This window comes from Diadema antillarum, unplaced genomic scaffold (genome assembly GCF_040938485.1).
Source record: "Diadema antillarum isolate AM-2024a unplaced genomic scaffold, OU_Dant_1.0 seq00000700_RagTag, whole genome shotgun sequence".
NCBI lineage: Eukaryota > Metazoa > Echinodermata > Echinoidea > Diadematoida > Diadematidae > Diadema > Diadema antillarum.
The window spans coordinates 242382-266538 of record NW_027271605.1 but is presented as its reverse complement, the minus strand read 5'-3'; the positions used below and the strand labels follow the sequence as shown (position 1 = coordinate 266538).

The following is a 24157-nucleotide window of genomic DNA, read 5'->3' as shown; positions in this document are numbered from 1 at the left end:
GCCCAATCTCAGAATTCTGTAGACCTACTGCTATTTTCAGTTTGAGTGTCTGCTGGCCATGCAACCTTGCTTTAATATACTTAGATCTCAGAAGAGAAAAAAGATCATGAAAAAAAAAAGGAATTGCAGATACTGAACTGGAATATAGCAACAGCATGTTTTTTTTTTAATAACCAAAGCCCTCACTCTTGGAAGATTTTCTGTAGGTGCTTCATTGTGTTGGTGACTTCTATATGAACTTTCCTGTTTTGATGACTTGTTAAAGATTTATTCCAGCAGATTCTAATTTGGGAACTTGAGATTTAGAAAGCTCGGCGGTCAGGCAGCATTTGCCTCTAAATCTTAAAAAACAAAACAAAACACTGCCATCAATGTGTAACCACCTAGCTCCCTTTTGTCAGATCTTCCATCAAGATGGAAACAACAACAACAACAAAAAGAAAGAAAGGAAGAAAGAAAGAAGAAGATACTTCAGACATCTAAATAATTGACTCAAGGACAGGCGAGAGCAGGCAAGCATCTTCAGACGAGGGAATAATCCATCACTGCATAATATGCAGCCCCCCTCTCGGATGTAAATTGATGTCACAGCGAGTTGGGGGTTGCTCTTAGCAACATCATCATCACCTTCTGTGTGCCCGCATCCCATAGGAGATGAATGTGAAAGACGGACAAGGCTAAGATGGCACTGCTTCCTCCCTCCCTCCATCTTTCTCTAACGCTCTCATATTATCTTTAATGCGCTATATCTCCTTCTTTCATACTCTGTTTCTATCTCTCCTTATTCTCTGTCTTTATCTCCTGCTTTCTTCCTCTTGTATGCTTGTATGTTCTATATATATATATATTTTTTTCTTTGCTCAAATTTTTCACTATTTCTAATTTATTTCTGGTCAGGTTTCCCTTTGTTTGTTTTCTTTATGTATATATTATGAATATATGTATATATATGTTTTTATATACATGTATATATATGTTTTTACTAGGTGTTTCAAAAAACATTTCCCACTTTTGATCATTAATAGCTCAAAAAGTATTCATCCGATAAAACTGTCATTGATATAAATAATAGCTGAATAGTGTACAATGTAGTTGGAGGTGATTTGAATGTGAAAGCATAAATCAGTTTCATTAAATCTAAGATTGATTTTGAAGTAAGGTTTCAGATTTGGTCAATTTTTAACCCTCTGTACAAAAATTGAACCTTGCACAGGAACCAATGATGTGTATGTGAGTGTGTGCTGACAATGGCCCTTAACAATGGACATGCCTGAACCACCTGTTGACTAGGCGTCTGGTGCTCCCAGGCACATGAATGCTTAATCAATAATTCATGTGGATTGCCCTGGGCACTGCTAGTCTAGATTCATGCAAGGTAAAGGGTAAACTGCATGCACATGGAAAAAGGAAGCACACGTTTCCATGTGCTTGCAAACACCACATTCCATTCCAGCTGGCAATCATTTTCAATTTTTGCTTCACATGTCACTTAATTGTAATTTTGTTTTTCAGAAGTAGAGAGAGCACTGTCGAGACCCAACGACAGTATCGGCAGGCATTTGACTTTACACAGATACTGCCAGAGGCTGAATAAAGACTAGTTGTGATAGTGGAATTTCTCATGAATAAATAATGAAGCATTCAAACCCTAACCATTGTTTAGGACCATTGTCAGGGTGTTAACCACACACTCCCATACACACCCATTGACCCCTGTGCGAAGTGAAATTTTGTACAGAGAGTTGAAAATAGAGCAAAATCTGGAACCTAACTGTGAAATTAATCATGGTTTTCATGAAACTGATTTATGTTTTCATATTCAAACTACCTTCAACCAAATTGTACACTATTCAGCTATTACTCATACCAATGACAGTGTTATCTGATATATAGTTTATGAATTATTAAGAATCAAAAGTGGGAAATGTTTTTTGAAACACCTAGTATATACATATGTATACATATGATAGTATTATCTACATATCATACACATATATTTCTCTCTCTTTTTTAATGTACCTCTCTCCTCATATTTTCTATCTCTATCTCTTTGTTATAGCCTATTTCATACAAGATAGCATAAAAGCAAACTTGAGGAGTATCTACATTCCTGCCTCATTACAATAAACCTAGAAGTGTTAGCATTCAGTTATCCCTCTGAGTTGATTTTCTAACAAGGATGGACAGGTGTTATGATAAACCTTGAAAACAATTGAAAAAAAAAAATTATTGTTGAAGTTTAGAAAGCATCTCCATGACACTCTGATGGCTTTGATTTCTTTCATAATTATTTGGTTCTAAAGTCATGCACGGATAAATGTCGACTAAGTGAACATCTGTGTAAATATGAGGCTTGATTATGAAAGACTTTTCTACCACCTATGCTTTGCCTGTGTGTGGCAAGACAAATATTTGCTGCTGGGTGAAATTCTTGCATCTCACTGAAGTGTTTTATGTCTGCATACTTCCTTCTTCTCTCCTTCTTTATCTTCCTCTCTCCTCCTCTCTGTGAGTCTTTGTTTGCTTATCATAAGGGAACTATACGAAGATGCTAGACAAAAGAAATACATTTTTAGATCACAACATTTACATTTTACAATCAGAAAATTCAGACTTGTAGGATTTTTTAGCCTATTTTTGTGTATGCTGTATCAGTGCTACCAAATTATACATGCCAAACATTCTAGTGGAAGATAGGAGGGCTTGTAAACTGAAGAGTACAAACTTTGGTGGTAGAATTCTTGGTTGAAAACTGTCTCTATATGCCCCTGCAGTCTTTTGGCTGTCTGTCTGTATCCTCCCCCCCCCCCCCACCTCTCAAAAGAGGCCTTTGAATTGATATAGAATATGTCATTTGTCATCTCCTTCTGTTCCTGAATATATCATCATCTACTTCCATTTTCTCTCTTTTCTCCATTTCTCTACTTCTTGGTATTCCAGCAAAATGAACTGAAGAAGAATCGTCATTTGAATGCAGACCACCTGCGCTTGTGTTATTATAATCACAAAATCTTTCATCCCACAGAAAGATGTCAAATTTCACAATGATTGCACTTTGTAGGCCCCAGCAAACAGATCATCACCATAAAAATCAATACTCACTGATGAGCTGTTTGCATGGAGCCAAAAACAGTGTTAGCACAAAGAGGCATGTTCAACAAGCAAGTTGTCCTTGTTTTGACTTTTTCTACCTCACTGCTTACCATTCGAGCCTGCTGTTGACACTGAGGTGCTAAGTAACCATTGTTTACATTAGAGACAAGAGGAATTTCTCTATGCACCATGTGTACAGATAGCAATCTTACTAGCAAATGCTTTTAACTAATTTATCCACCATATTTCATGCTGTAATTAGTCAGCGTGAATAGACCGTCTCAATGATCTGTGTGGCCTTTCATTCCTGCAAGGATCCCTGTTGATGATCAGTGATGGGTTATGATTACTTACATCAGTATCTGATAAGAACCATATAGTTTGTTGTGCCTGATATCTATACCAAACTGAAAAGATAGCCTATCAATTTATATGCATCTGTTGGTGAATTTGCAAGACCTGTCCAATAGAAAAAGGTCAGCAGCCACTCTGTCATGCTGCATGTGTAGAACTTGATATGTACATTTTCTGTTCAGTAGTATATCAACATCTTACTAAGATGGGGTCACTATATCATCTTTGTGTAGGGTCCCCTACACTCTAAAAAATACCTAGTCAGATATGACTAGAATCTCGTCGTATTTGACTAGATTATAGGATCCCAGGGGCACTTACTCTGTTCTAGTCATTTTTACTAGAAAAAACTAGTCACAGATTTTGAGTAGAAATCTAGTCAATGTTTATGACTAGAAAATCTAGTTGGTTTGACCGGTTTCTAGTAAAAGATGATTAGAATATACTGATCAGTTATTTGACTAGATATGTAGTCAGTGTTGTGATTCATGAATCTAGTCAAATTCAACTAGTTTCTATTCAAAATGACCAGAACATCTTTTCAATCTCACCAATCACACATCAGTCACAAATCAATTATGAATGCTATGACAAATTGTGTAACATTTAACTGACACAAATGCATATTTTATTCTGAACCAATAATCATCGGAACATGCTACTCGTCACAATGAGTATAAAGCTTGCAATGAATATTGCATTGATTCATGAACATTTATGATTTTTCATTCATTTTCTTTCATAACTCTCTCTTTGCAAATTGAAAATTCAGCATTATCAACAATGTGTGTAGAATACAAGGCATGTACACAAACATTGTTTTTTTTTTCTCAAAATTAACATTCATTTTCACTCGGTCTTCCATGACATTCTACCTTGTCACATATCTCAAGTTTCCTAGATCATAACAAACGAGGCATCATGTAAACTACAATCATCAGGCTTTCAGTTGATAGCACATTTAACAATGGCAAGTTAATGATGATAGAGATCTAATTGATCGAACATGGGCTTACAAAAAAAAAATGTTTCGGATAAAAAATTCACATAGACAATTTGATAATTGATATTTGATGATATTGAGTGATTGATTTGATCAGGGAGCCCCACATACACACAGCTCTCCTGCATTGCGTTCGCACGCCCAGTCAATCGGCGAGTTTATACATGTATAGATAACGGGGATCAAATATTTGAAAAGAGTCAAAAAGTATGATTGTTCTCATTGGGTACGCTCAAACCCGGCCATCTTTGATCTCATACACAATGCTGAATCATTGTGCAGACTTCCATTCGGTTTGTAGATTCTTAAGTTGAACAATAAAACAATGAAATATCTTTTTTTGGCTTATATCTCAAATTGCCAATGCTGATGAAGCCTTTTTTGATGAAGCATTTTTCTGAGGAAGATGACGGTTTTGAGATTCGAATTATGTTTAACTAAAAATGTCGCTATGGCGACTGGCATCACATTATTCTCCATTAGGTGCAGGACATATTGCCAGTGTAAGACCGTATGTTACATGACTGGTACATAATGAATTTCTGGTGATTATACACAAAGTTCCATGACAGTACTTAAGAGCCACTTTCAATATATGGATGAGCAAAATTTTAGCATTTTCACTTGACCCAAAACTTTTCCTACACAATCATTGTGCATTAATTTATTTGTGTATATTCATGTATGAATATACATATTTTCTCCGTATGAATATGGAGAAAGTAGTATAATTTCAGCATTCAATAATGCAATTTTAGCATTTTAAGGTGACCTTTGACCCTTGATCTTTGATTTCATGTCCCAAAACATCCACAGAGAAGCAATGTCAGGCAACACATGTACATTGTATATGCATTACGTTTCATGAAGATACCGTGAACCATTTCAAAGATATGAAGAAAAATGTGAAATTTTAGCACTGTCACTCGACCCATGACTTTTGACCTTTGAAATTACGTTGTTACTCCAACAAAGCATAGAATAAAAACGAATCAACCAAATATTATGATCTTGGTGTCATTTTCTTTTGCATCATATACACTATTTAATCTAGGCAACACAAAAAGGGCTTCTACAATAAGGCCACCAAAATCGACCATCCCTCCTTATTATGGCCAGCTCATATAAACCTGACAATCCCAAAGAAAATTTCCACATGCCACAATCCACAAAATCAACTATATCTTCAGAAATAGATATGTGTTACAAAAACAGATCAATATACGATGTTACTGTTCAATGAACATTTCAATTCAGCGCCCTAGCTGGTGTACAGTGGAGCCCTTACGGCTTTACTCTCGCTCAACGAAGTTATTAAGCAATACAACAGAGGATGTTGGTGGACCATCACCCATTCCCAGCCCATACACATACTTTTGCAAATATGTATATGTATGACTGCACTGCCAGCAGTAGCTGATGTCCAACACATAAGTAAGTTTGAAACATACATCTACTGCTTTCAGCAGAGATGTGCAAGGGATCGCATCTCCTTCAACAGCCACGAATGCCTGCTCCGGATTCTTTCTCTCCCCGAAGACCAGGACATGAGGTTCTCGTTTCCCTTCCAAATACATAGGCAGGTTCGTCCCATCTATATGTAAAAAAGAAAATAAAAAAATTTCTCTACTAGCTTTAATGAGAGATTAACAAACAGATAAAAGACAAATATTCAAAATTTTGATCCACAACCAAGGCATAAAAGAGAAGTGCTTTTGAATAATCTAACCAATATAAAAACACAAACATCAATCAGTGTATCAAACATGAATTCTGTTGATACCATCATAAACATTGGGAGATTCATTCATTTTCTGAATTTGGAAAAAAATATTGCCAATGGAAGCCCCCTTCATCTACATGATTTTGCCATGCCACTTTTATGTCTTTTTTTTTTTTACATTTCCTTCTGCACACCTCTATCTTCAGCCCTTCACCAGTTTAATGTTGTAATTTACTTGATCTTGACTTACAATATATCAAGCAGACAGTGAGATAATTCCAGCTGCAGTAAACTATGGACATACGAAGCACATTTTATTATGGTGACTGTTGTTGTTATCATTATCATTAGTAGTAGCACTAGTGGTAATACTGTTATTAGTATTCTTATCATTATCATTAATAGAAATTCCATCGATTATTTACTAAATGAACAGGAATCAGCAAGCATTTTCAGAGCAATTTGACTATATGGTGAATTATAGGATAACTAAATGTCAATTAAAGGATAAAAGGAATGTGTTCACTTGACTGAATATAGATCTCAAGTGACAAATATTTCATAGCATGTCAACTGATCCATTCACACAACACAGGGTACTGCACTATTATCAGTGTTAGATCCCTATTTCTATCATCACCTTCTCGACATTGATGAATGCAGGCATGCTCTCTTCCATAGTTGCATGCTGTACACTTCTCTGCCCCTGTTTCTTCACCCCAGCTGGAAACAACAGAGGAAGAACCTGTAGAGCCAGGTTGCTCTTCTCATCATCTAAGGAGAACACAAACATTAGCAAACAAGTTCATGAAATGTGGCACGTGGAGTTTTATTATCTTTTTCATACTTTCTCTCTGTAAAAATTCAAATGACAAAGAAGATACACATTTCAATTCCAATCATCCCTTATAAAGGATGCATTCTCAAGAGGGTTGCATTTTTTCTCAATCTATTACCAAAATTAGTTTTATTTCATTTATTCATATCAGAGTTTTTAATTTTAAATCTTTATCAAGACTCAGGAAAAGATTCATATTTTTCAAGGATTTCAAAAGATCAATAGATTATGTATCAAATTAAAGAACATTCAATGGTCTTTTAACCTGGTATTTGAAACAAAGAGAAACTTAATGCATGAGTGAACACATTCATTTTTCTCTTCTAATGGATCCAACCCCCCGTCAAAAAAACAAAAAAAAAACTACTACAGATGAATCCTCGACTGCACAGGGTCAAAATTTATGTCTCCACCTTTGCCAGATCAGGAATATGACAGTGTCAATTTGAAATGTATTATACAAAGTGGAAAATAAAATCTACTTAAATGACGTTGCGTCAGGCCCATTTCATATTGATCTAATGGTTCTCAACTCTTAACCTGATTAAGCCCGGGCTATTTTGGCGGGGCAGCAGCTCGGGAAGGGTGTGATGTGAATAACAAGTGTGTTATGCAAATAGTGGCTGCCGGCCAGATCAAATAATGTCAACGGTGGGCGAGGTCGAAGGTCATTGACATTACGTTTGCACGTAAACCATGCAGATTCCCCATCTATAGGCCAATGTTGTGATCCCAACTCTAATATGATCGTTGTCCCTCTCATATGCAAGTATGATTCATGTTTGATCCACCAAATAAATAGTTAGCACAAGAGTGTCCTTTTCACATATATAAACGTAATGACCTTGACCTTTAAAATTGTGACCCCAATATCTGCTTAGATCATTGTCCCTCCTATATAATGCATACACGAGTCAAATGGTTAAGTTCCCGTGAGAATTGTGCTATTTTCATGTAATGTGATACCTGAATGTGGATCTTCGACATTGAGAATCTTCTTCCACTGCACTTGTTTTTCTGCATATTCCAGAACTCTTGCTGACATTTTCGGCCATTTTTCGAAGAGGGCATCTGCAGAGTTCACTTTCGAAAAGTATCCGAAAGCCTTGATCAACCTGTGATATATAAAAGCAGAAGTTAACATGTAGGCACTTTCATTATAAAATTAACAAACCCCAATCATAACTTATGCATCATCATAAATGGGATTTCATGATTAATTATTAAAAGATATTGAAAATTTCATGGTAAGAGCAAAGGGAAAACACATAGGATGTTCAAAATAAGACATTTTGGGATCAAAAGTCAAATTTTTCCATTTATAAGATGTTACCACTTTATCCTACCTCATTCTCAATTACATTTTGGAAATCCTCTGGAAATTCATTTTTGAAAATGTATATCTTAGGGATAGAATTGAAATATTTTAAGTTATGACCACTTTGATCCTGATAGGTGCACAATATTTAGGTGTCCTAAAGGATACTTTTTTGTTTAACTTAAAAACTAGAAATGTCGCTATGCCACTGGTATGCCTCCGCTACATCACATTATTCTCCTAATGGGTACAGTACATATTGCCAGTGTGAGACCATAATATAACATGACTGGCACACAATCATTTTCTGGGGATTATACACCCAGTTCCATGACAGTACTTAGAGCCACATCAGTTTGTCGAATTTCCCTTTAGATATGTCAGTGTCATTAGACTTTTAATTCTAGATTTAATTATAGTACATACACAGCCCTGTCGCTCAACCGGCTCCGCACGGCGTTTGGTCGGGCTATTCTAGACTAAGTCTAAAACTATTTTACACGCAAGTGCGCGCTTGCATAGTGAATGAGTGTGGACCTATTTCACGATAATGCCTCCAGAGCTTCTCACTATTTAGGGGTTCTACACGAAGGCTAGACCTTTTTGAACTGGTGGTAGTTTCTACAGTAGACCTATAGATCCGAGGTTTAGGCTACCATTGTACCAAGCGCAAGTGTCAGTTAGATCTAGACCAAATGAGAAGAGGACTGAAAGGGCTTAGACCAACAAAAATGAATACGTTGTAGTTAGAAGATCTAGACTAGATGTTCAATTACCAAGTATCTAGATCTATATTGTATTTGACTATATTTCTAGCTTATCATATCAGGAAAAGATCAAGCAACTAAGACTAACTGCTAGATTCTAGTACGGTACTTTACACGTAAGTGCACGCGTGCGAAGAAGTGAATGAGGACCTATTTCACGATGCCTCTAGACCTAGTTAGTAGTACTTTACCTACATCCTTATACTATAAATCTCCTAGAGTTCTTCTACATGAAGGCTAGACCTTTTGTCTGGTACTATTGGTACTGGTAGATAGGTCTAGGTCTACACTACAGTACAGAGACTCGATAGATCACCGGTCTATAGGCTACCATCGTACCAAGTGCAGTTAGAACTAGGTGCCAAATAGATCTTGGACCGAAGGAAAGAGGACGGGTGGGGATCGACTGACAGGGTTGAGCCAAAATGAATTAAGCCCCCTAAAATGACAGAGATCGGCTCGTTCGCCTGTGACTTGCGAGTGCGCGGTTGTTTGTGAATTCATTCGAAAAGTGAACCTTCTGTACAGTTCTGGCGTAGGTTCTGCTAATTGAAAGGTGGTGAAGTGCGGTAAATCTGATTACATCACCGTAATCGTCTCTAACCAAATTAGTAAAGACCTCCCAATATTGTAACAGCATATCTTACAATTGCTTGAAACCATATTTGTCACAAAGCCGATTTTGGGGGGATTTTTTTTTGTTGCAATGTTCACCGATGTTTACGCTGCTAATCATTGCCGCCTAACAACGCAACGGTTCATGCAGCACGTTTTACACATTTAGGCTAGGCACGAACAATTTGAGGCAACTTGATAGGCCCAAGGCAGCAGCAGCTCTCCCCCGAGCTCGCCCAATTTTAGCGAATTATCTCTTTAGATAATACTGAATCAATACCTAATATGAAGCTGTACACTACAAGCTTCTAAACACGATTTAAGATATGCTACAAAATAAATACAGCACTTACCCTCAAAATTTTTGATAAATTTGTCGAGGCCCCACTCAGGAAGCTTGTCATCCACAAACTCCATTTTGATCAAGTACGTACTGACTAACGTACGTACGTACGTGGCGCTTGCTAGGGTAGATGCGTTACATATACGCTCAGCATACACTCCTCACAGATCGTGCGATCGAGTAGTACGCTTTTGCTCTCTGCCTGCGCCGCCATCTAGCTCTTTGCGTGCAGCGCGCAGACAAGAGCCAATCACGTTTCAAAGAAGTGTTGACAAGACGGTTCTAGCTAAAGCGTAAAAACGATTGACTCGATTGTAGTCAAATTTGCTTGAAAGTTGATAGAATTCTAGTCAAAATAACTAGAATTTAGTTGAAAAAATATGAACCAAAAATCTAGTCACAAAATGACTAGATATTTTTAAGAGTGTACGTGGTTTAGAATTTGCATCTGGTTGATTACTTTTGGGGAGGTCTTTGCTGATCCGAGATCATTTTATTATTTGTCAAAATGCAAGAAAATGTGAAATGTCTAACATTGTTATGTTGTTTTTATTCATTAAGATGCAGTGATATGTTACAGTCTAGGACACAGTCACAAAACAAGGCAAAACAAAATGTTTCCTCACATGTTTAGATCAAAGAGAACATAAATATTTGTAGTAAATATTTGCTTACTTGCTTTTGGCAACCCCTTTCATTCACTTATAGGGAGTTTTTACACTTACATATGTCCTTCTTTTTTAACAATGTGTCTAGTGAATGCCATCTGCTGACTATTGCTAGACACCTCAGGGTGAACCACGAGGGCAGCATCATTCACCTGTTTTCTTGTATGAGTTTTGTGGGTGGCCCACATCACCTCCCTAGCACCCTGCTCCTTGTGTCGTATGAATGAATGAAGTCTAAGGGATCTTAATGTATGTGGATCACTATTCCCTCACATAATGATATCTCCATTTAATGTCCTTTCTGAGGGACAGAGTGTTTTTGCCTCCTGACAGAGGAGATAGCATGATTACACACAGCATTGCTCAGCTAGGTTCAATAGGATTCAAACTGGAGTCGGTTGATTACAAGGCACACTATCCTTGAGACACATGGATAAAATCCTGATTTTTACATGGAGTTCCAGAGCTATCAAGTGTCCCTGATTCTACAGGAGGCCTTTCTGAAAACTTCAGTAGTATCTCTTCATGTCTTGATGAGAAAATACACGAATTTCCCTGATTTTGAAATTATATTTGTCTGTTTGAGAGTCAATCAACATGGAAGTATCCCCTGATTTTGAAAGGTGAATGTTGGCAGTCCTGGAGTGCTGTACAATGATCATAGATAAGAATCTGTGAATGAATGTTTCAGGATGTTAGAAAGACAATTAGATTACATAGAAGAATTACCATTTAAACTTTATTTTTCACTCCACTATATGGATAAGTCGTATTAACCATGTATTTGTTTGTTTGGTTGTTTCTTTTATTTGCAGTTGTACTTAATCATGACATGGATAAACTCATTGTGTATTCACTGTACAGCCAATACATTGTATTTAGGCAATACTCATAGTATCAGTTGGACTTTCTTTGTTTTGTTTGTCATTATTCTCTAGGCTCACTTGGAGTCTTGTCAGTACAACATGGTGGCGTGTAAGGAGTGCAGCGCCATGGTGGCCAGGAACCATCTCAAGGACCATCTCCAGTATGACTGCCCTCGGAGGACCGAGACCTGCGAGTATTGCGGATCGGATTTTGTCGGCAGCAAGATCGATGTAAGTAGTGTGCTGTGTTTCACCCTTGCGCCACTTCATTTTTTGGTGTTATTGATTGTATGTAGCTATGATGAAGATCTTGCACTAACTAAGACTAACAGTGCTACAAGTATAAAAAAGAAGGAATATGAAATCGTTGAAAAATTTGCATGAAAGAACATGTAAAGAATATTGCTGGATATATCTGTATAAAATATTCAAAAATGCTTCCTGTGAAATTGTTAATTAGTGAAAATTGCTAGAATTGTCCCAGCATGAAAAATTGAGAGCTTCAAAGTTCCGCTTGTTTTGACAATAAGTGATTAATTTGATTCTCTACACAAGATCAGGTGCTCACATGCTCCAGCAACCTATACAAAGCATATTAATGTGGCTGATGCATAGTGCTTGCAATGTAAAAAAAAAAAGAGATAGATTGCCAATTTCATTGCAAAATTCATGACTGGGATACATAGCGTGAAATGAATGTGAAAATTTGATGTATCATTTCATCCATTAAGCGCTTCTACTGCATTCATCGTGCAAATTACACTTATCACTCTTTTTTACTGTGAAAACAGAAAGATACATTCATGACAACAACAACAAATCACACCTCTATGCAAAGAAGAGTTTATGACTGATTTCAATCATTTTAATGGGTTCACAGATACTAGACATGTACACTGTAAAGTCACACTTTGTTAATAATAGAGAGAGGGTAGTTGGCAGGATTGATGAATTGATTGGTCTTATTGCCAGCCATTTATCAACGCCCCTCTTCTATTTTCCACTTCACCCTCCCTTCTCCCTCTTCCCCCCTCACCCACCCACCATCCCACCAACAGGCTCACCTGGGCAAGTGCCAGCTGGAGGTGGTGTTCTGCGAGAACAAGTGTGGGGCTCAGCTGCAGCGTCGCTTCATCAACCACCACATGCTGAACGAGTGTGCCAAGCGCTCCATCCCCTGCAAATACTGCCACAAGGATTTCGTCTACGAGACCCTGCAGGTACGCCCTTATATGACGAGTTGGTCTACCAGTTTGGGTTGAATTGAATGTTCCACACCTTGCAAACCAGGCCAAGATGTCTTTAATATCTTTGCTTTATATGCAGTGTTTTGATTGTCGTCGGAGTTTTTCATAATTAACAAAGCACTGCATATGCTGCATATTTTGTGGTGTTCTTACTGTCCCTTGTGTAAGTTGATCAATATTTGCAAAATTAACAACTCAAGAAAGTATCGCCTCATGTAACACAAATGCAGTGTATTATCGTCTCGAAGGTACCACTCACTTTAATACTTATTCCTCATTCTGTGATTCTGGATCACCTATACATCACTCGCAAATTTGTCTAACAAATTCTGAAATATCATACGGTGAAATATGAAGGATATACAGTATCTACTTTATTTAGACAAGAAAGAGGCGAAAGAAATGAAAGAATAGAATGTGGAAATCTGTCCCTTTTTATGCCCCTGGCATACAACAACCTCACAAGTTCTGTACAAAATCTGTGAGGTTTTCAGAATCTTGCACTCATTGGGTTTATCCATTGTAGGCTATCTTTTGCATCTGTCCAACCTAGGACATAGCATAGGAAAAGTAGCAAGAGTCTTGTAAAGGTTTATCTTGCATTTGTCCCACCTTCATGACCTCTCTCTTGTAGAACCACCTGCACCAGTGCCCACGGTATCCAATAAACTGCCCAAACCGATGCGAGCCGAACAAGATACCGAGGGAGGACATGGAGAAACACCTTTCTGGTTCCTGCCCCTCTGCCCTGGCCCCCTGCCCCTTCAAGGAACACGGCTGCAAACACAGGGTAAGGACACACCCCCTTACACCTCCTGGTATATCCTTGGGAGCGTTCGAGCGCTCTAAAGCAAACCAAAGAGAACTGAACCAAAGCGCACCGTACCGAACTGTGCCAGATTTGAAGCGTTCGAGAGCTCTGTCGAGAAAGCGTACCGTACGAGTTATTTTTAGAAAAGGTCACGCATTTTGTAGCAAGAATGTCATCCACCTGACGCTTGAACTACTTACAGCTGTCCCGAACAAAGAGAATGCAGTTTTTGCATTGTGACGCATGCGCATGATACGCGCATGCTTTACAGCGAACTTTTGGTACGCTTTGGTACGCTTTTGGAGCATATCGGGAAGTGGTCCACTTTTGGCTCGGTACAGTACGGTACGGTACACTTTAGGTGCGTTCGAGCACTCCTCTGGCGCGGGTACGGTACAGTAGCACCCCTTGATGTGGCCACTTTCACTTGTTACAAAAACAATTTAATTGTCAAACCAGCCACCAAGTACTTCTAGATGATTCTTCAAATAACTCTCATTACCTTAACATAATCAAGAACTATTTCATGATAATCAAATGCTTGTTTTCAATCAGTATAAATTTGTACTTTTCTGTGTTTGCATTTGTGTTTTGTGATTCCATAGATCATGCAAGGCATGTCTACCTGTAGGTTAATATTCTAGGTGTGCTCAGAGATTCTTTTATGTTTAGGATGAAATTCTGTGCTCTTCTGTCTCGTAATGAATGTACATTTTCACCCAGAATCTCCACTATTAAACTATTGAGGACGATTCCCATGTTTACTCGGGCAGTTGTCTATGGGAAATGCATGTTGTAGCAAAATCAGCTCATCCTCAACGGGTTAAGATGAGTTAAGGCTACACATATTTTCATGACATAGCTGTAGAATGAATGTCTTGTGCTGCATTATGAATATGACTGTTCAGTTTGTCAGGGAAATTCACGGAAATCATTTGTACTCTCTGTGGGATTTAACAGCACAGAGGATATAAAAATTTGATATTTGGAAGTGGAAGACTTCAAGATGGCAAACAGGAGAATTGTTAATCATTGTGAACTCATTTTTGCAAGGCTGCCTAGAAAAGGGAACATCCTTTTGAGAGATTACTTTCAAAATTCTATAATCTTATTAGTTGGTGGTGGACTCATAGATATAATACTATCTACCCATGTTTTGTCTCCATGCCACAGGGTCCAAGGTTTGGCTTGGAGAGGCATCTGGATGAAAGCATGAAGAGCCACCTGAGCCTGATGTGTTCTGTGGTGGCCAGCCAGCAGAAGACTATCGCCTTCTTGGAGGACCAGCTGGAAACACTGTCCCTTAACACTGATGGTCAGCTCCTCTGGCGGGTCACCAACTACGCCGAGCAGTTCACGCGGGCAAAGAGCGAGGAGGAGGTGGAGATCGTAAGTCCGCCCTTCTTCACCGGTCGCTATGGCTACAAGCTGCAGGTCTCCATCTTCCCCAACGGCAATGGGTCGGGCGAGGGTGCCCACCTTTCGGTGTACATCCGCGTCACCTGCGGCGACTACGACTCCCTGCTGCGCTGGCCGTTCACCTTCCCCATCTCCTTCACCCTACTCGACCAGAATGAGGACCCCAACAAGCGCATGCACATTAAGGAGTCCTTCACGCCCGACCCGACCTGGAAGAACTTCCAGCGGCCCAGCCGTGACGTGCACGTGCTGGGCTATGGCTACCCGACCTTTGTCTCTCACAACTTCCTGAAGACGCGCGACTACGTCAAGGACGACGTCTTGTTCCTCCGCGTGCGGGTGGACTGCTCCAGCGGTTCCAGCTCGCAGAAGATCAAGAACGACAGTTCGACTTCGGTGTCACCAACATGAGGGACCATAATTGGCTCAGTGTCACAAAGCAATGAAACATTCACCCCTACATGGTTGGTTGTGTCAACTGCCATACAGACAAGCTGAGATTTTAGCAACCTTTTCCAAAGTCTTCTGAACTTGGAGGGATCAGACACCGCTAAAATTTTACTCTCCAGCAGTACTAAGAGTTAATGTGGGCCATACAGTCATGTTTTATAACAGATGAAGAATGTTTTCAAAACATGGAGGTTCATCATTGGTTGAATGATAAAAAAATATGAACATTGCCAGTTTTACGGACGGGATGATGATGATGCTACTTCAAAGGAGCAGAGAGAGAGAAGAGTGAAGGATAAGAACGAGATAAAGTGATCTGTTGGAGAAAATTATTACCCAACTTCCTCGAGATATACCCTCATGTGAACAAGAAGAATACATCCCCCCCCCCCCCACCATGATTACATGATATATCTTTTGATGGATGTATATAGCTGGAAGTTTGTTAGAGATCCTGTGTGAATTGGTTATTTCAGTCTTCATGGTAAACAAACAAAAACATGATCTTCGGAATCATGGTTTTTTTTTAATTCTTCAAATAATCAACTCATGATATTTACCACCCTACCTCGAACAAATTATCAACAACAAAAAAGTAATACTGTCAGTTTCTCTCTGAACCACAGCAATAGTTTATCCATATCAAATTGAGTTGTTTCGTTAAAACAAAAGGATAAACAAGATAAAAACACTTCATTTTGTCAGATTTTTTCCAGATATCTCATGTTACCTCCATTTTTATATGACTGCAACAATAACCAAATGTATGCCAAAGTTTATAGATGTTTCTAAATACAGGGAGTGTGTTTAATTCTAATGCAGTTGGATCATTTTCTGCAGTTTTATGCTCAAAAAGCTTTTTTTTATACACTTAAAAATATGTAAGAGTGATTGTCAAGCATCCCTCAACTTTGAAGAGATATTAGATGTGTCTGCTAATATAGTGCCTTCTATTTCCCTCATAAACACATGTCAAAGTAACAGAAGTCATCACTATGTGAGTGTCATCTTTTCTCAGTACTGCCCTGATGTTTCAGAGCATTTTATTTCTTTGTGAATATCCAAACAACATTGGATGAAACTGCCCATTTCTTTTTGTGAATAGATATGCCAGAAGTAAAATTGAAGTTAAAAGCTAAAATACAGAACAAAACATCTGTGATGATAGGATGAAATACTGTGCTCCTTTGTTCAAATAATCTGGTCTCCCCCTTTAAGTCCATCACAAGAACCCTCCATTTTCTTCTTATTTTGCCTTGTGTAAATATTTCTTGTAGTGCAATAATTCATGTGTGTTTTTACTGTATGTTTACCGAGTGTCATTTCAAATTTCTCCCTAAAGTCAAATACTTCATTACCTGCTGTTACTACTCTTTGTTTTTGTATCACCCTATTGTTTCATTCACCCAATAAGTGTGAATTTTGTCCCAAATATCATGAAGTTATGCTGTCCTGTCTAGCCAAATACTCTGCTTCAAATAACATGTGGTTACGTGCTTCTTGTATAGAACATATTCTTCTCATGTATAGCTGCTCTATCAGTGAAATGAGGTAAAGACAGAAGAAAATATGACAATTCATATTTACAAACATGAGTAATCAGAACTGCACAGAAAGTCCCTTGGATTCGAACTGTTTTTGTGTATATGTGTTTTCATGCGATACACACACACAAAATATTTAGTTTTGTTCATATGTGTGTGTGTGTGTGTGTGTGTGTGTGTGTGTGTGTGTGTGTGTGTGTGTGTGTGTGTGTGTGTGTGTGTGTGTGAGAGTGTGAGTGGAAACCTTTCATCTTGCCCTGTTGCCATTGACTGGCAACCAGTTAACCCATGGCATACATGAATTTGGTGTGCCATATATCACTCCAATAGGAAATCACAGTATCTTGGGAGGCAAAGGTTTAATCTATTTAGACCAGTCTCAAGTATTCTTTGGTGAAGGTCTTAATAGGAGAATGTGTGTTTGATATAATCAACGTGATCTTCCCTGTGTTCAAGCAAATGTGATGGGTATATCATGATTCTTTTTGAAGTTTCTGAACAGTGACAAAGCTAATTCTTCATTCTTGCTGTCATGTAGTAGAACCTCTTTCACTGAATTGTTTATAGATCAAGAAATAATGCAGAAGATAACATTTACCATGGAAATTTTCTTGGCTATAGGTGGCAGTTTACATTGTATGTAAGCATGATTTTGTAGTGTCAAGTCTGTGTTATAGCAATGGATAATGTCTTTCTATTTTTCACAAGTATTGGTTCAAAATGTGATGATTTTGATCGCACTTTGGTATGCATCAATGTAAGTGCCAATTAGCCATTGTTATTGCCATTTAACCTGTGTGTTATTCACACTGCACTGAATGAGGGGACAGCTTGTATTCTCTACTGTCTTCTTTTGTAAAACCAGAAATATTCGTGGCATGATACTCTTGTGAATTGGAGCCAACTGCCTTTTTTGCAGCATGAAACTAGAATTGGCACTGGTATTCAATACATTGCGTAGACAAGAACCTTTGTGTGCAGTTTACTTTTGCAAATCCTCAAAGTTCCTCCTGAAAGTTTCAGGGATGCGGAAATTTCTGGTTTTACAGTATTTCACATTTGATCTTTAGGAAGTTTTGCACCTGGCTACATTTTTCTGCAGTGACATCAGAAAGAGAATCTATTGTGGTCTAGTTATTTCATCATCCTGTCTTAATCATGATATCAGTGCTTTTAATACTGTCATGTTATATGTGTTCTTCTCTCACCCATGTTTATCACTTGGCAGATGTTGCAAAGTCACAGAGTTTGACATTATTCCTAACATATATTTTGATGACGTGCTGTTCATTTGCAGAAGAGTCTGTCTGTCTTCGTATTGTACACACACCAGCTGCATTGTCGCTGCATTTGAGATGTGTGAGCTCTGTTTCTGCATTGTCAAATCATTGGAAAAACAGAGCTGGGGTCTCCTCCATAAAACAATTAATTTGTTCTCATTAATGCAGAACATTAGCTGCATCTTTAGGCCCATTTACATTGGTCAACCTGAAAAATGAATTTCAATTTATTATTATTATTTTTTATTTACCGTTTACACTGGCAGGAAAACTCATAGCTCACTTGCCATATCAACTTTCATTTTTGGGCTTCAGTGAATAGTGTGGAGTGAGGGAGGGTCGTGTGTCCCCCCCAAAAGAATTTTCAGTAGTGACTAGAGACATAGTAATCTCATGGTCATAGATTGGTGGAATTTTAGAAAGACCACATTTTAGAAATAGTTTCTTTCATTTTTTATTTATTTATTTATATTTTTAAAAGCAACTTCCAACCAAAGTCTGTAGTTTAAGGAAAAACCTTAATGTGTATTTAGCTACTGGTGTCAATGTTTTCTTGTATTGTGCTGCGGGCAATGGAGTGAGCGGAAATATCGTCGCTCATGCACACGATTTTGATCACTTGAACCCAGTGTATGTGCTGCTGTGGGCTGCAGTCATATTTATTGTATTCTATGTTCGGAGGATAACCGGAGTGCTGTTCCAAATATTCACGTTGTATCACTGTAGCAGGGGGACGAAGGGGGAGTATCTCTGGTATTATACCCCTAAAAAGCAGATTTTGTCAACGATAGTTCCATTTTGTCTGCTGATTGTAATGTTGGAAGTCCAACCAAACCAAAAATCTTCAATTCCCCTTGCCTTCCTGATAATAATTTGCATGTTGTGAATATGTAAATAGGAAACAATTGTTGTTTTGTGGTCGTTTTTTTTTTTTAATTATGCTGCATTGAATGCTTTCAAAAGGTGCTTTATACCAGGAGAGATGATCGGATATTTGCTCTGCTGTTGGCAAGGGGATTTTTTTTTTCTTATATTCCAGCTGATTTTGTTTGTGATGTGTGGTGACCCCTGGTGTATGAAATCCAGAATGCAATACTCGGGAGGGTTTAAGACTGGTTTTAGCTGTTGCCGTGAGAGTTGAGGTTCGGCCTATTACTCCTTGTTGTAGTGTGTGTGTGTATACATAATTTATGACTCACCTGTTTATGTACTTCATATCATTTGTGTGCAAAGAGAAAACTCTGATTTTTCTTCTTCTTTTTTTTTTTTACTGCTGTTGATATGGGTGTGAAGTTCACTTGTCTTACAGTACCAGTAATTCCTTGTAAAGTCCGTAATATAACGATAACAGTCTACTTGCGTGTCTGCACATTTTTGAAGACCTCTGCAAGTAAAATTGGAAAATTACACTTGCAATAATCAGATTGCACTCCTAACTCCACCATCATGGTTAAAGGGATTGTATAGTTTTGGTTGAGACGTAATTTCAGGTTTCTAACATTTTTTGGTGAGATAATGAGAAATCTCTTGTGAAATATGAAAGAGCATGTAATTCCATGAGGAATTCAACGTTTATATGATGAAAATTGGTTTTGAAATGGCTCAGATATCCAAAACAAAGCGATTCTAATAAAGTGTGGGACCCACACTTTATTACGATTGCTTTGTTTTACTCTGTTTTTGGATGTTTCAGTCATTCCAAACCCAATTTTCATCAACTAAACTTTGGGTTCCTCTTAAAATGGTATGCTCTGTACTTTTTCATAAGTGTTTTCTTGGTATCTTGCAAAAAGTTAAAAGCCCAATCCTCATCTCCACCAATACCGTACTATCCCTTTAAACTCTTTTAGACAGTTAAATGTTTGCCACGGAAATACACTTAGCACTATCACCTCTGTAACGCATTGCTTGAAATGCAAGCATTGAATTGATGTTTTCTCATGCTCGTACGTCATCACCGTTCTTTTTTTTTTCACATCACTTTTCATATTTGCTGTTATGCAATCCATTTATTATTTATTTATTTATTTATCTTATTTTGGTTCACTTTTCAATGGTAATTATTGATGCATCAAAGGCCTGGGTATCAGAGCTTCTTTAATCAGTGCTGACAAAAAAACAAACAATGTTTTGTTCGAATAGTTGAGTTTGTTTTGATTCTACTGTTGCCATGTAATTTTCATTAAACTAAGTGATGACAGGAAACAACATATTGTTTGTTGTTTTGAGGCAGTTGGTGTAAAATACTACTGTGTTACAATTCTTGCTTTGATTTTAATACACTGCATGGTAAATCAAGTAATTTTCAGAGTAAATTTATATGATATCTTACAAATGCTTTAATACTCTTTACTGATATTCCTAAAAGTGTTTTTTTTTTCTTCCTGTTTTGCAATAGTTGAGCTTTTCTTCTTTATGCTTACACCAATACTTTTCTTAATCATGTTCTTTTTTAAAAAGTTGTCAATGTAGATAAATGTCAGTTTCTTGCATACCTAGGGCAATCAAAAGGTAAAAATTCTAGAATATAAAAGGATTAAGATATAGCATTTGTTTCATTGTGCTTCCACAGAATTGTATTACTAAGATGGCGTTATTTAAAAGGTACTAGAGTGGTTTTACTGTTCAGCTTCCGTTTTGAGCGTGTTCACAGTGAAATGAGTAATTATGGCTTCCCGTGGGGCTTGTTCACACTGTGACTCCAAAGGTTTATATGTGAGAAACATAGTTTAGCATGTTCAAATTGCAAATGTGCAATTCATTTGTAGTAACCTGGCATGTTTAACAACATGAAAGAAAAGGTTTCCTATGATCCTCCAGAACCTTTTGTTAACAGTTAAGCTTCTTTTTTTTTCCACTGATCTTAATTCCTTTCATCATATATACATAAACATGTTTAGTGTTTATATCATATGCCAGAACTTTTCCATGCAGTAATAACATGTCTGTACAACATATGATTAACCTTTTTGCACTGTGCATTGTAACGATTCCCCTGAACAGGCCATAACATTTTTGTTTGATTTAGTTTCTTTCAAGAGAACCTACACACATCTGTATACATGTATATATTTTGATATATCTGTATGAAGCAAAATCTGTTATGATAAAGATTTAATACTCGAAATAAATGTTCTCATTTAAAAATGTACAAAATTAACTCTTGTATTCATTACTTGTCTCTGTTCATTTGTAAGTGTGGCTATGTATGTGAGGTGGAAGGGACCAAAGCCAAATTTCCACCTTAGTCAAAGATTGCTTTCTAGTCGCTGAAAGATTGACTTGCACAGGGCTTGTGCGTGTGCAATATCCAGGTAGACAGATTTATATATATACAGATGTGGACAAAAGAAATGTAAAATTAATATTAATATAATATTATTATTATCGTTGTTGTTGTTGCTGCTGTTGTTTTTAGTTGTTGTTAATGTTGTTGTCGTTATTGTTGTTATTGTTATTATTATCACTACTATTACTATAATTCATATTGGAATATATACACATATTCATAATAACACATGCATCATGCCTTTCTCACAATGCAGACAAATCTCACAACAGATTAGAAACCACTTCAATAAGAATAAAATGCAAAAATATGCTTCAGCTATTGGTATAGAATTTATTTCATAAGGGGTAAAGCACCCTTGACAAGTGATTAGTTCAGCAGATTGATAAAGAAAAAATGCCCATACCATTATAGACAGACACAAACAAAAATATCATATTACAATCCTTTAGTCATTTGACAAATCATATTCCTAGAAATAAGAATGATGCCATAAAGCAATTCTAGTTGACAAAACGAAAGCAAATTTTAAAGTCAAAATCATTCCGTGCCTTTACAGTTAGTTGCATTTCTTGCTAAATATTGCAAACTTCACAAGTTTGTATCAAACAATGTGAGAGAAAAAAGAAGCAAAATAATAATCTACCACCACAATAATGAGGTAGCAGTACAAAATTTCAAGATTTGAGTAGAAAATGAAAGATGATGACAGATTGACAATTCTCTGGTGCATTTCAGATGAAGGGACACTTCTGGTGGGGCAGGGCAGAAATTTGCGTCGAGTAATGATAACAACATAAAGTGCTTGCAAAATAACACAGGCTTTTGCTAAGATCATCTCTTTTTGGGGGGAGGGGGATAGGGTGACAACAGAAAAGGTCAATGAGTAAAGCTGATTCAAAACTATTTGAGGAGCCATGTTGCACAATGACAAGACGATGTTCCACTATTAGTGCTCAGCCGTAAGAATCTCTTTTACATCAGATTCCATCCAACAAACATCCAGCAAAGCAAGAATTCCTGTTTGTTTTTGTTTTTCTATTTATTTAACATGGCAGTAAATATAAAATGGCAAAACAGGAGGCTCTTGTATCAGAATTGTCATTGCTGTGCGGCTGAGATGGGATATGATGTGATGTTACAACGCTTTGATGCTTTCATACAGGCAGACTTATACGTTAAACGTCATAATGCACTTTGTACAAAAATCTAATTTGTGGTATAAGCGAGCAACTCGGATGGAAAAATATGCTGAATGATACATACGCGAGAATGTTCACATGTAAGAATGTGTGAGAGCCAGCATATGACGCTCAATGTACTCTACACATCTCGTTCAAAGAGTTTCTTAATGACTGGAAAGTCACAGCTTCAAATACTTTCCAGCATTATATAGTCCTTGTCATTTTTTTCTTTACATTCAAAGATGAAAGAGTATCTGTGTGAGCCACATTCATCAGATTCTCCTATGCTGCATCGTTTTTAATATCAAACAAATAAACATAGACAAAAAAGAAAAATGACCAAAGAAGTAAGGAAGAGTTAATGTAATCAACAGACCTGGTGCATTGGTATAAGACGAGGTGTCTAATGCTCCTACACTTCACCATGTTTATAAAAAGGCACTTGTCAAAATCGACGACACAAAATAACATACCCGAATAAAAATAAGTACAGAAACATTCTGAGCAAATGAGCTAAGATTCACAAAATTTCTTTATCATACTTAATGGATTCATCATCCACAAAATGAGAATGAAATATTATCTTGTTATCTGCAGTAAACATTTGCATTTTACACTCACATTTCATAAACTTTGCTCGCATTGCTGCGCTTCGTTAAATCCATATCCAGAAATGAGCGTCATGCTTCTTTCTTTCTGAAACATTTCTGTACATATGAGTTTTTTTTTTTCCATTGAGCACAGCTCAATCAAAATGTCAACAGACAAACTTGTGCACTGACATCGTAATTCATAATTTCCCACAGTGAATGGACTCATGCTGTGGTCTTAGAGCTGTGCTTTTCAACTGGTTGGTTGTGATGGTGGCAAAAAATAATATAAAAAGATTTGCATTTGATGTCACCGGGCCTCGAAAAAATTTGAAGGAGCCAAAATGGGCCTTGGATCAAATGAGGCCGAGAAGCACAGGTCTAGAGAATAAAGGACTGTACAATGTGGTCATTGTAAGAATGATTTAGGCAATATAGGGTGCATCTCAGCATACCAGTACTCTTCATTATTTGCCTCTGTGATTTCCCATGACCTTATCGTTTGTTCAGTCATAATCCTGATTAATGTACTGTATAACTTCAAAGCCGAAGAGATTCTCTAAAGACAACCGAACTCTAGTCATCGGTTATGTGTTCCATTAATTGTGCCACATATCCACAAACCAGAGATACAATATGAGGATTTGAAAATGAATTGAAATGACCCTTTCCCAATAACACAAAAAAAGGGAGTAGAAAAACTTAGAAAGAAAGAATGATAGAGCATGACTGAATGGAATACATCATGGAAGAGC

At 37.4% G+C, this 24157-nt stretch overlaps 1 protein-coding gene across 1 annotated transcript in view; it reads left to right on the top strand.

Moving 5' to 3' along the window:
- LOC139737705 (TNF receptor-associated factor 4-like) overlaps nt 1-15790 on the top strand; it is a 103943-nt gene extending 88153 nt beyond the window's left edge. The window contains exons 4-7 of the mRNA XM_071648384.1: nt 11661-11819; nt 12647-12808; nt 13470-13625; nt 14820-15790. Coding sequence (XP_071504485.1) covers nt 11661-11819; nt 12647-12808; nt 13470-13625; nt 14820-15476 — 1134 coding nt within the window. The 3' untranslated portion in view covers nt 15477-15790. The remainder of the gene's footprint in view (nt 1-11660; nt 11820-12646; nt 12809-13469; nt 13626-14819) is intronic.
- The last annotated feature ends 8367 nt before the right edge of the window (nt 15791-24157 follow it).